The sequence below is a fragment of the Paramisgurnus dabryanus genome, chromosome 2 (assembly GCF_030506205.2).
Source record: "Paramisgurnus dabryanus chromosome 2, PD_genome_1.1, whole genome shotgun sequence".
Taxonomy (NCBI): Eukaryota; Metazoa; Chordata; class Actinopteri; order Cypriniformes; family Cobitidae; genus Paramisgurnus; species Paramisgurnus dabryanus.
Window position 1 is genome coordinate 56,159,139 of NC_133338.1, and position 17,571 is coordinate 56,176,709.

Here is a 17,571-nt window from a genome sequence, read left to right on the forward strand (position 1 = left end):
AACAGTAATGTTTGTTAAAACCTTTGTAACTTGAGTCACAACCATCTACAACTTGGTAATGTTTGAAATAGTATGGTCACATTTAAACAGGTACCATTAGATTGAAAACATCTATATGACGGTGAAGGTTGTTTTGCAAATACTTAGATTTAACATTTCGGCATCGATCCTTAGTGTCAGTTCAGGCAGGACAACATTTGTCATACACATTTGTTTAAAGATGAAAATAAACAGCTTGTGTCTAAAAATACGCCAACAAACCTTTGCATACAGGTTTTTATGTTATTAAACATTGAGACTTGTGATGTGTTTAGATCTGTGTGTAAGAAACATTACAGCTTACTGTTTTTAAAAATCAGGACGCCTATAAATTATGTTAACGTTCAAAACTTTTGCGTTGTTTCTCTGCATTCATATAATTTCCAAACAATCAAAGGTATTTGTCACAGTAACACATACTCGTGGGATCCAGTTAAAAGTAAAATGTTTCCTCCTTTTGTAAATGTTAAAATGGTGTCATGTTCTGAAGTTTTCTATAAAAATCTAGACCGAAACCGCACAAACATGTTTAAAACGAAGTAAAACAGTTTGCACATTCAAAATTTTGGTGCGTTTGATGTGTACGATATAAAATTGATGACTTTAAGGCGTTGAATCCAAAAGGTTTTGAATGTATATGGATGTTTTGTGAAATCAGAGCAAGCATACAAACAACATTGTGGCTAATATTGATAGATCATCGATCTAGTTGAGACTGAAATCGCAATGTGATGTACACATGTATACTTAAAACGTAAAATCTGTGCATTTCTGTGTGCTTAACTAAAATTTCAGTGTTGAGTTATACTAAAATAATCAAAAACCTTTCGGTACCTTAAAAGTGAGCGATGTTTGATGATGACCCCATCATCTTTTTTGGGGTTGTCAGAAAATTAGAGATCTTTGCTGTCAAATGTATTTAGTTTACCGTGGTTTACATTTGATGTGTTGTGTATATGAAACTTAAACTCTGTCAGGATTCGTAGAGACATGAAGTATATGAGCTTTGACTATGTGACAGACGGCAGGTATCAAAATTAGGATCAGCTTGTGCCTGTGCTGTTTTAGCATCCCATACTAACATTGGTGACTTTATTTTACGCCTCTGAAAGACATGTGATGTAGTCACATGTAATTTCTATTAATCTTTCACGTTTCTCTGTGTGGTGTTGCAAAAACATATGAAGAATGATCAATGTCACACGTTGTCTGAACAAGATGTCTGAATGTTCTAATGGTAACAACACAGACATTAAGACCATAAATCCTTGTATATTTTGTTTTTATGAAACCGGTACAGCAAAACATACAAAAACATAAGCAGTATACAAAATCAATGATGAAAAAACAACAGTTACCATACATTGAAACTACTAGAGCGTAGTTTTTGTTAAAGTATACATTTGTTGACGGACATGGCTTGCCATCATAATGTTGAGTAAAAATAAAACAGAATGAAACTTTTGGAAAACTAAAAAACAACTGTAAAACTTGCGTAAAATATACCATTGGCTCACAGGTTTGGTTTTTTAGTCATCATTAACCGTTATGATATTATCTAGATACCATAGATAGTGCATGCATGATCCAAGACCCTTTTCAAACATGAAATCTACGGCATTTTCTATGATTTCACACACATTAATTTCTCGTTTCTTTACAAGGATATCAATGCATACGTCAATTACAAAGGCCGACATAAGTATGATATTGATGATGTAGAACTAGGCCTCGTCACATTCATAAAATATCTCTAGGGCCTTTCTAATAATCACACGGGGTTCCTCTTGGGCCTGTACAACTGTCTGTACCATGTTATTAAAAGAGCCATCTATAATTTTCACACCATCTGTTTTTTCCTTGAGTCTGGTTACACGACCGGCGTTAGATTCGCAATAGTTTGGAGGCATGCACACATTGGCCTCTTTGTATATCACAGTACATAGTAGATTGGACATCTCGCGCTTGTAGTTCTTTTTAAGCATATCTTTAAAAAGTTCGGTCCCGTACACATACCCCATCTGGCCATTGCGTAGTCGTTCGAATGATCTTTGTGCCATCTTTTTTCAAGAATCTGTAGTTTCGTAGACAACTTTGCTTGCTTGTTTGTTTCTGAGTTCAATCGCTTTCTCAGCAACAAAAGGATCGTGTCCACTGTTTCCGCCGCGTTGCGTTTGATAGTTTGTTTGCGAATTCGGACACCTTGGCAGCATCAAAAGCTTCCACAGTTTCTGCAAAACATAAAACAGACCTCTGGTGTGTACGAATCCGACACGGTTGTTCAAATTGTTCTGTGATGTGTTAATCCGGGGTTACGTTTTTGGTAAAGGTTCTGTGTTCAGAAGGAAAAACTTCTCATCTGAACTCATTCTTCGCTTCACAACCCCCGCAGCGTTGGTCGTTCGGTCCGCACCACGTGATAACAGCCATTGCACACGCGCACACGCACACACCATATCCGCTGGGGGTTTTACGATGTAATTCGTAAAGCTATAGACACTAATTCATCTTAAACCTAACCTAATATCAGATAATATGTTAAAATAGTTTATTTTTATTTTATTTAGTAAAAATTAAGGTTTACCTATTTAACGTAAGCCCGTGATTTTAATATTATGTAGAACCATGTCCTACCTGATGTTGTGTTTGTGGACGCACACAACCATGTTTAACAAAATGTCAAATTTGTTAAATGTTTTGTCTTTAAAGCAATGATTGTTGTCACGTATGTGACAACCTGGTTTATAACAACATCAAACGTTGATAATATTTGCACCCGTTTTGTTGTCCTCTAAGGGCTAACACAAGGGTTTATGTCATCATAGGATGTGTGATGAAATGTCTTAAAACTTCTAAGTTTCTTTAAATTACGAATAAGAAATAACATGCTTTAATCTGTATCTGAGTAATGAAGCCTGAAATCTAAAATAAACCTATTACTTTTTGTCAATGGGGGCTGAGTTTCTTTTATTTTACCAACACTCCCTCTGTCCAGACATCTGGGGGGGTTGTCTGCTGGTTGATAGCGGACTGGTGAGAGAGAGAGAGAGAGAGAGAGAGAGAGAGAGAGAGAGAGAGAGAGAGAGAGAGAGAGAGAGAGAGAGAGAGACTGAAACTGTTCGACCAAACAACAAACTTTTTCCACATCACTAAATATGTCGAACACTCGCAAGACAAGAACCACACACTGGAATAACATGTTCAAGAAACCTTTTATTTTGACAATACAAATTTTGTTACATTTATCGTAAATAGACATGTACACACTTCGATATTAGATGACATTAATGAATTAAACTCAAAATAGGGTGTGAAATGTCTTAAAACGTTTAAAAGGCTCTTAACACCAGATATATGTGCGCATCAGTCTACGTTATCTGACAACTTTGGTGCACGCATTCACATGTTTTAATCAGAGACTTGGTTAAAGAAAGTCCCAAATCTAAAATAAAACTCCTATTATACCGGAGCGGCCATAATTACATTTTATTGTGTAATAAACACATATTCCCAGTTGGTTTTAAGATATCATTAATTTAAAACAAAACCCAGAAGATGATATGAAAGTGTTTTTAATCGTTTAAAAGTTTCTTAACGGTGGATATGAACATTCATCCGCGTATGTTTGTAAACGCCGGAGCGCGATCTAATGTTGTGATCAGAATACTATGTCTGAAAAGATTAAACTTTTATATAGTTTAAAATAAATAGGATTTAGTCTAAAGAAATGTCGACCTACGGGGGTTTTGGTACAATTCATTGCTATACACATACTGCGTATTTCATTAAATAAATTGTGTTGTTAAAAACTTTTAGATACAGTAATGTTTGCCATAAAATAGATTATGATCTAAAATAAACCTTTTACTTTTTTTTTTGACAGAGTTACCATATTACATTTTACCACTACAGTTTTAAAAGACTCTACCTAGATTACAAACCGACCCTGCTGTGAAATATCTATCACACACGGTCATAAGCTCAACATCAAAAACTTTGAGGTTGATCAGAAAAATATAGCTTATAGTTAAATAGATAATAGTATATTTAATGTTTACCATTACAACTAAAAGATTTTATTCTTGCGTGACTTTAAAAAAAGTCTCTTGACAAAACAAACGTATTATCAAGTTGTATTTATAAGATACACGCAGTCAATTCCCCTAAATCTAAAAAATACTTTATTTTTGTCAGAGCAGACAATATAAGACTCTTTGTATAATATACACATATTCACACATGTTTTAAGAAGCCTTTAATTAAAAATAAAACCCCAAAATGGGGTGAATACGTCTTAAAAACATTTAAAAGTTTATTAACGACATATATACGTTTCTCTGTCACCATCTGTGCACGTATACACATGTCTTAATCAGAGACTTGGTTAAAGATTCCCCTAAATCTAAAATAAAAGCCTATTTTGCCATAGTGGACAGAATTACATTTATTAACATTATTTTAAAATGGCATATATGAACGCTCACCCGGCGCTTTGTCAGGCACCGCCGGATCTTTAATACGCGTGAAACTATAGTGCAGGTTATGAAAAGATTCACGGAATTCCTGAACCGTTTAAAAATTTATTTAGTTTAGACTATCGTCTAAAGATTGTAGTATTGACGGCTCCGAAGGTAATGGCTCAGGTCATTTCTTAAACTATACCCGTATACGGAATATTTAATTAAATAACTTGTGATGTTACAATCAAAAGTTTTAATCAGAGACATGGTTAAAGATTCCCCTAAATCTAAAATAAATTCCTATTTTGCCATAGTGGACAGAATTACATTTATTAACTTTATTTTAAATGACAGATATGAACAATCACCCGACGCTTTGTCAGACACCGCCGGATCTTTAATACGCGTGAAACTGTAGACCAGGTCATGAAAAGATTCCCGGACTTCGTGAACCGTTTAAAATTTTATTTAGTTCAGACTTTGTGTCTGATCAGAAACTATAGCTCGATAGAAAACATCGGCTTTAAGCGTAGCCAGGTACATCTAATATATATATATATATATATATATATATGATTAGTGATTGCCTTTAAATAAACTTATGCTGTTGCAAAACTTTAGATTCAACAACACACCCGCGGTGTGACAGTCATATTGAGAAGCGCACGGGGCAATCAAAGGAGGGAGGATGGTTGAGATCTGACATCAAATGTCAATAAACAGCAAATGTCGAAACACGAGCCGTCATTAAACATGACACCATACGCTTGACATAAAACACACTCAGGAAAAACAATCACTCTAAATGACCGGCAATAAAACCATTAAATACTTTCTGTCTAAAGTTGACAACTTGTACAGATTTTGATTGATGGTCCCGCCCCCCTGTCAAAGGGGTCATAAAACACGACCTGTCAAAGGGTGGGGGAGGGGGTCATAAAAGTTTGACGAATGGTGGCCCGTTACAACTACTATCCTTTCTTGAGCCTGGTAGGCACTCCAGTAGCGTCTGCGTTTGCTTAGCAACCTAATGGTTGCATGATGTTGCACCGAAAGAAATCAGCGCCTATGTGGCAAACGAGAAAATAATTGCAGACTTAAATAAGACATTTTAGTGGCAGTGATTTGGATGAAAGATGCAATACTCACAGAAGATTTAAGAGATTTCTGTCTTTCCCGTCTCTCCACACTCAAGTAGACAGAACTTTAGTCTTATGTGACAACCCTGGTCACAACTCGCAAGATGGGAAATACATAATGCAGACCATTAGCAAAGAGAAAAAAAATTCAGTTTTGTCACATGAGATTTTTTTCAGTTTTTTCACATCAGACCCAGCGTGGATCGGCTTTACTTCATTGGACAGTAATTCTGGTTTTGTGTGGTCAGATCAAACTCCTGTGAGTGATTTCTCATTACTCTCTGTCTATTTGTGTTGATTTGTTGAGGCTTTTCCTTCTAACATTATTTTACATTTGTATCATGTTCTTCTGTCCATGATTGTGTGTTTATTTCTGTTTTAGTCCGATTATCAGAACTGGGCCTATGGTGAACCAAACAACTACAACAATAATGAGAACTGTGCTGAATATGACAGTAATTATGACCGCAAGTGGAATGATCGTGATTGTGATACTTATATGGACTGGATCTGTCAGATTCCAATAGGTACACATGCAGATATAAGCAAGTATATACAATACAGAGTAAACAAAAAATGTGTTAGTGAATGAATGTTTTGATGAAAATTTAGATTTATTACATGGCTATCTGGAATTTGTGATTCTGATTGGTCAGCCGCAACATTTCAAAGTCGGTACATTGTAAAAAATTCTTTGCTGCCTTAAATTTTTTAGTTCAACTGAGAAGTCTTCTTTCAACTACATTTTATAAGTTATAACAACTCATCTCCAGTCAAGATACATAATAGTTAAAGTTAAAATTACTTAAAAGTATGAGTTGATTCAACTAAAATAAAATTTTAAGGCAGCAAAGAATTTTCAACAGTGTAGGCTAATCTCCTATTATAAAACTGTTATTTTCAGTCCTAAATTCTGATCTTTATGATAAAACACAGCTGTGACCGCTGCTCCCAGTGGTTTTGTGTATCACTGCACACAGCACACAATGTAAACATTATGTGAAACACTGTGTGTCCCCCGTCTCTTTCAATGAGACATTTCTAAATCTTGTTATCTTAATCGGACGGGATTCGTTTTACATAGGGAGGTGGGGTAAAGCAATTTTTATCTGAGCTACTCAGTGATTTTAGTCCATACCGAATGCTCCAAGTCAGTAAAAATTACGGTGACTTTTACCTTCTGTAAAAAGGTCCGGAGAAATTACCTGAGGTAATACTAATCCAGTTTGAATAGACCATCTGGAAAAATGCAGATACATTTCGTCATTTCCTGTTATGTTGCGGGTTTCTTTCAAATATAAAAGCGCTTTAAGAAGCAATTACTTGCGTTCTAGGTATAAAAACAAGTCAGTGGCAAGTATGTTCATGAATACAACTACACAGACTTTCTTAAAAAAGTTTTTCTCATCTGTGTCAAGATAATGTGCACGGTGACGACAAAAGAGGTGACGCGCTGCGTAATTTGCGAGTTACACCTCCCACTTCTGAATGTTTTACTGTGATTTCTAATCCCGTCCGAATTGACCATCAATATAACAGATGTCCTGCGTTAAAATTACATTATGCTATCGATCCCCGTAAAACTAATCCCGTCCGAATAGGACAATAAACAAATGAGTAGTGTCTACTCCAGTAACTGGCGGTAGAAGGATGACGAGAACTCCATTGCTTCGCTCCCTTTTGTAGTCGCTGCTAAAAATCGCCCCCGAAAATTGCTCATCATTTGAAGAGTTTGGTTCCAAGACACAATAAATCCATTTTGAGTCATTTCGGCTTTCTATACCAAGAAAGTGACAAGATAAAAACCCCTATTTTCAATTACAATCTTTCACATAGCACCTCTAGGTTATAAAAACATAAACAATTCAAATGCATAATTTGATTTCTAAAGATTAATTATAAAAACTGATTCTTTTTTCCACAAAATGCAATAAATCCATGACGTTATTTTTTCAAAATGCTATAAATCTATTGAATCAATATATAAATGTGCATTCATCTTTGCCATGTTATATTCATTTAGTTGACTAGTGGTATACACGGATTAAACATTAATGTCATTAATCAAAACACTTACTTTGTCAAATTAAGAACACTGTCATTGCTGCTGTCATCTTTGGGACGTTGTTGCTGAACTTTTTAACAGATATCAGCTGTAAAATGTTTTGGTTCTGCTCGATTTTCGTTGGCTTTGCGTAAACTAATGGAAAGTTTTTCATAAGATCCTCTAGGGTCAATGTGTTAGCATGACAGAAGCTTGATGCTGTCAGGAGAACAAGCAACCAGCATTTTTCCGTCTACCAGCCCAAACGCCTCTCGTGTAAATTATTAGATGTTGATGGCTTACGTTTGTTGATCACGAAGTACAAGATGAGGAAAATTAAGAATTTACTTTTAATTACTGACCTGATACAATACTGATTTTGGCAGTAACTATTTTTTTTTAATGGTGTTTATTGCGTTTTGGAACCAAACTCTTAATTTGCATAAAGTTCAACTTTTCTTAACTTTCCCTGTTACTGGACACACCCATCCGGTTGCCAGCGGTCACTTTAACACGTGTCGCCAGAAGTCGCCAAGTTACCACTGTAATGAATGAGATCACTCTGCTACTGCTAGTCACTGGCCGTCTGAATGGGGCGTTATCGGTCACATTCGGTCAGGGAATAATTGTTCCAACAGAAGGAAGACTTCGTATTTTTTGCTTTAATATTTGTATGATGTGGTAACCGTTTTATAAAAGTTATAAGGTGCACAGCCTTGAGTACCTTATTGTTTACATAACAATGTGATTATAAAATATTTACATCCAGTTATGCATTAATTTGGCTAGTAGCTGTATAATAAGTGGGATAATGTGTTGTTATTTCAGGAAAAACACATTCAGATTGTAAATCTTGATTAGTTTTGTGATAATCTTTTCAGTTGCTTTGTATAAAAGCATCTGCATGTACATTATCCTTTACTTAACAAACCTCTTTCAGGTGCAGGGAAGGACTTTGAAACACCACCCCAGAAAAAATATTATTATTATTATTTTTTACAGGCATAACACCAAAATCCCCACCGACATCAGTCATTCAAGGTAAAGATTCACTTGTGTACAGCATTCATCTGTTTCCCGTGATGCTCAACTTTAGATCTATACTTAGCTCTCTGACAGATTTATATGTGAGTTTTAATGTGAGTTTCTGTGATATGGAGTGATACATCTTTAATCTAACAGTTCACTAAGAACTAAAAAAAACATTGAAGCATTTCAAGCTTGCAATTTCATGATCAAACATGTTAAAACTTATGAATCTTTTAAAGATTATGATTTTAAAATTTAAGCAGCACTCTTAAAAATAAACACAGAAGAATCATATTTGGCTGTACGGTCGAGTTGTTAAAGGGGTCATGACGTGAGAAATAAAATTTCCATCAAACTGAAACTTTATTACGACTGCCACTAGGGGTAGATTTAGAAAGACAATATAAGAGTTTTTTTCCATTTATGTATATTTTTCTTGAGAGCACCCAATTGATTCTATTTTTCTTGAAAAAGTCTTTCACCCTTTTTTTTTTACTCACCCCCCATGTAGCACGCCTCACTGATGGAGAACTATTGTTCTATTCTAGACATTTTTGCATATGAAGAGTTCAGATGCAAAACCCGCTTAAGTGCATCTGGCATGATTTTTTTTTTGTTAATTAGCTTTTTTATCAGACTCTTAGTGGATTCTGCCTAAAAAACTGTATTTCTGAATGGCCTAAGGGCGGAATTAAGACATTGGATTGATACGAAAGTATTTGATGAACATTTACTTATTAATGGGTGTGGCTGGTTTAGTGGCTTTTACATCTGAACGCTTCATATATCAACAATATAACTTACGGATTAAGCCATGGGTAGCAGCTGCCCAGGGTGGTATTTAGCTAAATAAATATGCAGAAGGGAGTTTTACCGCTCGTTTCATGTCACCATGCTGTCAGTTAACCAGTTTGGGATTAGGAGCATGTACCCTGCTGCCCGGACTCCAGAGGCGGTGTGAAAATCAAAACACATTTTATAACAAATTTATTCAGAAAACTATAAAACTTCAAAAGGTTCACATACTTTTTTCTGCCACTGCACGTGTGGATAAAGGGATAATTCAACCAAAAAACATACTGTAATTTCACTTATCAGTTGTGTAAGACTGTATTTAATGCACATTTACGAGCCCTTAAAAAGAACACCTCAGTCTGTTTGCAATTATAAAAATTAACCCTGTAATTCCTGGGCAGATTTCCTATGATGATGTAATTGATGACTTTCCATCAAAAACTATTTATTTTGTGTGCTTTTTGTTTAAAGTGATTGTTTGCTTAAAAATAAATATTTAATTGTGTTGGTAAAATATCTTTAAACAACTGGGTGTTGGTGGGGGTGCTGAAAGGGGGGTTCATCCAGTGTGCCACACAGGACCGCCACTGAACAATATTATTATTTTTTTATTAATATTTGGCGCCCCCCTGCAATACTGTTGTGGCCCATATGTTGAAAACTTCTCTATAGCATTGCTGTAAAGAACCCTTAGTCTACTAAACTTCTCCATAAATTATAATAGCTATTATCGTATAATGTTGTATTATTGACGTCACATATTTTGAACAGAAACATTTCATAAATGTGTTGCAGCTATAGATCCAATAAATGAAGATTTTTTACCCATTTTCTTCTCACTATAGAATATAACACGACATCTGATGGCTGGATTCAGTACAATGGCAATCAGTATTTCATCAATGTTGATTTTAACACCATGGGAGAGGCTCGTTACTTCTGTAAGAAGAATCATGCTGATCTTGTTGTCGTCACTGGTAATACTGAGAGGAGGTTTATATGGAAGCAGGTAAAATAAAATACTGACAATGTTTTCTAGTTTATACCCTGCTGCTAAATGCTTTAAATTAAAATGCATGCTGGTGGATGACATCATAGTGTCACGGAGGTACGAGGCAGAGCTTATATCTGCAGCAGTATGTACAGTCAGCTCAATAAATATTGGTGAGCTCAGCAACAAAATAAATCCAGAATGTCCATGTTATGGTTTACTGCACACAAAAAATCTTTAATGATGACAATGATACACAGCAAACACATGACGAGATCTGAATTGGTTCAATTGATTCGAAGCTTCGAAAAGCTTTGTTTCTCCCATCACTAATATAAATATGCCTCTAGATATTTCCTGGAATAGTGTTAGTAATGTTACTTCTTCTGTGGCACAAATGGTGTTTCTAAGCGAGAGCGCCCCCTGGCTTTTGGGTGTGGCTGCATTTCACCGTAATTCATTCAGATTCATTCATTGAGAAAACGCGCATTTGCCCGATTAATTGTCACAACCCTAATGAGTATGCATGTCCATCAGGGTGGCCAGCATATGTTTTGGAAGTTAGATGATTAGACTGATTATTGTTTTTTACAAAAACAGAAATAGCTCCTTGTGTTAAAGAAAAGTCTGTGGTTCTTTTGTTTGGGCTTCACAATATTTAAGTTCACTCCTCAGTAGACTGAAGACACAGTCTATAGTTCAGAGGAGAGATAAACACTTAAGTCTTTTATTCACAAGCATTTGAGGAGGACTAAACTGATGCTGTTTCATAGATATCTAGACGTGGAGGATCACAAACTCAGTACTACATTGGGATGACTTCAGAGTTGGACCAATCCTTTAGGTGAGTATGAAAGACTACAACATGGGCTGGATGCTAAACTAAGACCGAATAAACAAACCATTTAAACTTTAGATAAAAGATAATGTACAGCAAAACCAGTTTTTTTCACAGAATAAAGCACAACAGGGTGATCTGGATCACATTTAAGGGATTTATTTGTGATGATAATCATCTGGGTGTACGTAATTGGCGGCACATGAGTAAATATATGGAAATTAAATATTGGTCATTTGTAAGAAAAATTCCAACGTATACATAAAAAATCTCATAATTTATTAGTTATGCAAATGTATATTGAATGTATTTGAAAGTATTAAACTGCATTTGTCAAGATGACTCTCAGTAACCGGATGAGATTTTGTTATTATTGATATCTGTAAATAACACACCACTGACCAATCAGAATCAAGCATCCCAGAGAATAGAAGTTTGGGTTCACTCTGAAAAACATTGTGTTAAAACAGCCCAAATATTAACCTTACTGATTGGGTTACACCAAACTACCAAAAAAAGACCCAAGACTCAGAAAATAACCCAATTATATGACCCAAAAGGCTCAACCCAGCGTTTGGGTAGTAAATAAACCAGCATTTTTTTAGAGTGTTATTGGGAAAAGAGTATGACCTGAGATTATGGGGAGAGTTTAAAATCTTTATGGTTGATGGGAAAAAGTCATTCTGGTGATAATATTAGTTATTGGGTAACAGTGACCGTCCATTGAATTTGCAGGGCAAATAAAACATGTGACATGTTTTTGTCTGTTTGTAGTTGGGTGGACGGTTCACCTGTTGTATACACTGCATGGGAACAAAATGAACCAAATTTCGCCAACAATGATGAGAACTGTGTGACCGTTTTGAAAAGCTCAGGTAAGAACTTCTCATCACAGCTGTATATGATATAGCAAATAGATGAAGAAGAACATCCACTAATTCTGAGGCAGCTTAGACTTGCCCCAGAGACATCACATCTAGATTATAATCTGTTGATTTAGATTAAATAAAGTGTTGGAGCTGACCTTGGAGGAAGTTTTCTCATTTGCATTAATAAATAATATTTACCATTAGGTTTAAAATTTCAGAAGCTTGTTATTGTACAGCAATATTATATGACACATATATAGTATACTCAATGTCTTATCTATTTGCTTTTTTAATGGTGCACATAATCTGATGGATAACATGTATGTGTTTCTGTAGGATTCTGGAATGATGTTAATTGTGGTTTATCGTTACCCTCGATCTGTAAAAGAAGTGCTGATTTTGTCAACACCACCGTGTCTCCAACGACTATGGCACCGGGGGGCTGCGCTCCTGAATGGACTCTGTTCAGAGGAAAAGTAAGAACCATTACTGTCCAAATACATTTGGGGACCCACATAACCATTAAGAGATGCCATGAGCCAACCCCCCCCCCCCAAAAAAAACTTGGGGATTCCTTGGTTTTCCATTAAAACAAGGACTATTTTTGTTAAATTATTGAAAGCAACACATTAGCTATGTTTACATGCACAAAATGTTGTCAATACGACTGAATTTGATCCGATTGCAGGTTACGACATTACAGTTTACAAGCATCCTAAACATCGCTTTGCTACGGATTCCAAATTCGTCAGTCACCATGTGACGTCGTAGTGACTAACTGAAAGGGAACATCTAGTTGCGTATGTAACCCTCGTCCCCTGAAGGAAAGGAACAGAGATGTCACGTCACGTCACCACACTTTGCTGTACCATTGCTGAGGTCGGCCGGGCACTGGATGCTCGGCTTTCTTAGCGAAAATAGTTTTATACCCGCGGGGCGGTGCAAGCAGATGCAAATACGTGCATGCCAAGTTCATTGACATTTTATACGTTTCTCAAAGTTGATTGGTGCCGCGAAGCGTGTTTCCAATTTGTCGGTCACAACGTGATATCTTTATTTCCTTCCTTCTGGGAAAGAGGGTTAGATACATAACTAAGACATTTTTTCTGTTATTTCCCTGACCAAGATACTTTGATAATCAAAGCTGCACACCTTAATTCTGAGCGTTTTTTATTCCAAATAGTGTTACAGGTTTTTCGATAATAAGATGTATTGGGAACAAGCACGAGATCACTGCATTTCTAATGAAGGCAATCTGGTGTCTATTTGGAGTCCCACAGAGCAATGTAAGTATGACACAAATACTGTTATCTGTTCATCCTTTACACCTGAATTTTTTTATTTTTTTATAAGAAATGAAACCTGCTGATATCGTTGTGATGTTTAAATAATTCAACATGTATTCGCTACGATTAAAGCTAGTTAACATGTTTGCAATTAAAAGTATTACATTGACTTTATTTAAATTTGTGACCTTGTGCTAAACCAGCACAGATAGTGACTGTACTTTAAGTGGAGTGTGAAGTTTAACTGATGTTAAATGAATATATGCATTGCATTACAAAATACCTTTGTTTGCATTTTCAGTTTTTCTCACAACTTTAATGCTAAGTGCTGTTGATGACGTGTGGATCGGTGCAAATGACATTGCCTTGGATAAAACATTTGTGTGGGCTGAACATCGAGCTGTCAAATACACAAACTGGCTCAAAGGTGAACCTTCATTAAGGGTAAGGTCAAGATACTTACAATCATCACTAGCACAATCATCAAAGCTAATCTTTTGTTTGTTGTGTATTTGTTTCATCAGTCAGTTTTCTGTGTAATCTTACACTAAAAACTTTGAGTTTGATCACAGCAGTAAATATAAGCAACTTATTATATTTTCTTCTCACTGGAAGCGTGTTTCAGTTTAACTTCTCTGGGTTCTGATCTTAGTTCATCATCATCGGGCGGGCTTTTTAGGCGCGATGATATTTCTCCACAGTCCTCTTTCTTTTGCTATGCTGGTCAGCTCTTCATGTAGTTGTTCCTTATCTATGTCTAGATGTTTGTAGTACTGATAAACTTAGTCCCTGTATAATATTCTTGGTCTACCCCGCTGGTTCGATGCGACTTCTGACTTGTAAAGAACATATATCTGCGCTGGTTCATTGTTCCACATGCGAAGGCAGTGTCCAATGAACTGGTGCTGCCTTCTCCTGATGATATCACTAATTGGCTGTTGACCTGTTGTGCTGTATAATTGTTGATTTTTCATGTGAGATTCTGCTTGATGGATTCCCAACATGATTTGGTAGCATCTTCTAGCAAAGATGTTTAGCTTTTCTTCAAGGGATTGAGTAAGCGCCCATGAATCACATCCATAGAGAAGCACTGATATACACGATGCATTGAATAGGCGCGTTTTAAACTGTCCATTTTTCGTAAATGCGACCCAAGCCAAAGCTATATACGGTTGTTGACATATTTTTTTGGTCGACACGTACGGTCCCAAGTACTTAAACTCATCCAAAATTGCAATCGGCTTTCCATCAATTGACAGGTTAGTTTTTATTTGGGACTTGTCATTTAATTGGATTTGGATAGTTTTTTCAATGCTTATCTCAAGGCCGATGGTAGAGGCATTTTGCTGCATTGCTGTTAGCTGCTGTTGTGCCCAGTTTTCGAGAAATGCTATATCGTCTGCGAATGCAAGGCCGTTGAGTTTTCGTTCGATTGTTATCTCTTTTCTATTTTTAGCACAAGATCGTTGTGGCCATGCATTTTCCGATCGTGCTGGGGTACCCTTGTATGTTAGGTAACCAAAATCGCCCGCAGATTGCTTTAAACATAGTCAATGACAATTATAAATAGGTACGGTGCAAAGACGTCTCCCTGTAGAACTCCTATTGTGATTGCAAAGGGCTTTGAACACTCTCCTCCAAAGTATACTTGGCTTGTCGACTTGTCATACATAATTCTGATTGCGTTAAAATTTTCGATGGATTTCCATAATGACGTAAGATGGCAAACATCATCTCTCGGTCAATTGAGTCAAACGCTTTCTTGAAGTCGATAAAGGTAGTATACATTGGGATGTCTTGTGTGCGTGCTCCATCCATAATCCTACGGAGGATTTGAATTTGTTGAACACATCCCCGGCCTATTCTAAAGCCTGCTTGATTGCTTCTGAGCAGTTTATCGACCGGGCCTCTTATGCGATTGAGAATTACTCTGTTGTAGACTTTGGCTGCTATGGACATTAGGCTGATTCCTCGATAGTTGGTCATCGAAGTTGTGGGTTACATTTCTTCGGTATTGGCTTTATCAAGCTTGATGTCCATTGTGTTGGTGCTATAAGATGCTCATAGACCAACTGGCAGATGTTGTGAAGTTGATTTACCACAAATTTACCACCTCCACCTTTTAGTACTTTAGCTGTCATGGCATAATCTGGACCGGGTGCTTTATTACGGTTGAGTGTAATGATGGTATCGTCCATTTCTGTTCTTGTTATTTTTCCACTTTTATACTTGGAATGTCTGGTGTTGGGAGTGGGCGGTTATTCAGATTGATTTTGGGACTCTTTTTGTTTAAGAGTATTGAGAAGTATTTGGCCCATTCTTTTAAAAGATCTTCGCTTGAATTTGGGATGTCACCTTTAAGCATTCTCGTTTTGCTAGAGGAGGCATCTTTGGGCTTTTCACTGATGTCATGAATACATTTCCAAACTTTGTAATGTTCGTGTTTGTTTACTGCTCGCTCTAGTGCATCAAGTTTAGAGTTGATATGTGCCTCATTGTCCATATCGAATGCTTTCGAAACTTCTCTTTGGTTTTTTTTTTGTTTGTTTGTTTTTTTCCTAGTTTTTAATTTTAATGTTTTACAATTGTATTAACTCAATGGATCTTAAAGTCTTTTTGTATCCAGAATTGAATCTTGCACAGTGAAAGATTCTAATCACGATTCTTGTTTATGATCAAAAATAGTACACACATAGTGCACGTACAGGACAAAACAAAGCCATGGTTGGGTCTGCCTCCTCCAAAGGCAGCACTTGCAAGTTCACCACTTGATCTCTGAAAGGAGTGGTGGCAAATTTGGGCACGTAGCCGGGCCAGGGTCTCAGTGTTATGCTGGATTCAGCAGGCCAGAACTGAAAGTGTCCTCTTATTGAAAGCCAATTTAGAGAGTGTTAGAGTTCTTATTGTGAGAAGTTTGATACTTACAGAATGCAGAGGCTCAAAGGGTCTCTGCTGTTCCAACCAACTTCTCACAAGCCGTGAACTTTCAGAGCAGTAAGGAATAGCTTCTTGTGAGCAGATGTCTTTTTTATGTACCTGCTCCACATTAATTACCTGCGGGGCAGGGCGGCACCAGCAGATGCAAATACCTGCATGCCAAGTTCATTGCCCTTTTGTTAGTCATCCATTTCAAAGGAAGCTTGGCATCTTCCGGCGACATGAGTGAAAGTGACCATTGGTGACAGTATGGGCGTGTCCAGCGATGTGCAAAAGTTAAGAAAAGTTTAACTCTATGCAAATGATGAACGAATTTTGGGAGCGACAACCAATGAGAGCAAAGCAGTGGAGTTCACGTCATCCTTTTCCCCTCAGTTACTGGAGTAGACAGTACTCATTTGTTTATGACAACCAGATTTAGAAACGCCTCATTTAAAGAGTAACTAAACCCTAAACCAACTTTTTTTAGTTAATGATCTGTAAGAATGATGGTTTATTAGTGCTGTTCATTGATTTTAGTATGTTTTTTGACATTTGGGTATAAAGTGTTTCAATACTACAATATATGGTGTAAAACGTCTAAGTGCTGCCCTCTTCATGTTGAACGGTGGCTACTGCAGTTGAATTTACCAATTGGATGTTGGATCCAAAAAATTACTCGTGACGTAAGCAGATTCAAGCTCACCACGCCCTTGTTACGATCTCACCACACACTCGTTCGTCCCCTCTATCTCCGTTGGGATCTGCCCACTTTTCTTGCATTTTTCAAATATTGCCAGTGGGTGGAGTCACGCTCTGACCAGGGGTTTAGTTACGCTTTAAAGAGACGAGGGACACACAGTGAGGAAGTCGCTGGCTGTCTGAATGATGCTTAAAGGTCACGTTCTTCCTGATCCCATTTTTCAAACTATAGTTAGTGTGTAATGTTTCTGTTAGATCAGGGGTCTCCAGACTTTTTTGGGTGGTGATCTACTTGAATTATAAAGCAGACAAGACCTACCTGCTAAAAAACACAGTTAATTTTTTTAATAACACTTTAAATGTGTGTTAGAACTATACTGCATATATATCTACTTTGAATTTAGGGCTGTCACCATTACTCCATTCTTTTTTGGAGTTTAAAAAAAATCCTTGAGTACATGCC

At 36.7% G+C, this 17,571-nt stretch overlaps 1 protein-coding gene across 1 annotated transcript in view; it reads left to right on the forward strand.

Moving 5' to 3' along the window:
• LOC135743942 (macrophage mannose receptor 1-like) overlaps positions 1-17,571 on the forward strand; it is a 97,347-nt gene that overhangs the window by 16,488 nt on the left and 63,288 nt on the right. The window contains exons 12-20 of the mRNA XM_065261847.1: positions 5,816-5,897; positions 6,021-6,165; positions 8,685-8,723; positions 10,352-10,515; positions 11,271-11,341; positions 12,110-12,210; positions 12,541-12,680; positions 13,388-13,490; positions 13,792-13,934. Coding sequence (XP_065117919.1) covers positions 5,816-5,897; positions 6,021-6,165; positions 8,685-8,723; positions 10,352-10,515; positions 11,271-11,341; positions 12,110-12,210; positions 12,541-12,680; positions 13,388-13,490; positions 13,792-13,934 — 988 coding nt within the window. The remainder of the gene's footprint in view (positions 1-5,815; positions 5,898-6,020; positions 6,166-8,684; positions 8,724-10,351; positions 10,516-11,270; positions 11,342-12,109; positions 12,211-12,540; positions 12,681-13,387; positions 13,491-13,791; positions 13,935-17,571) is intronic.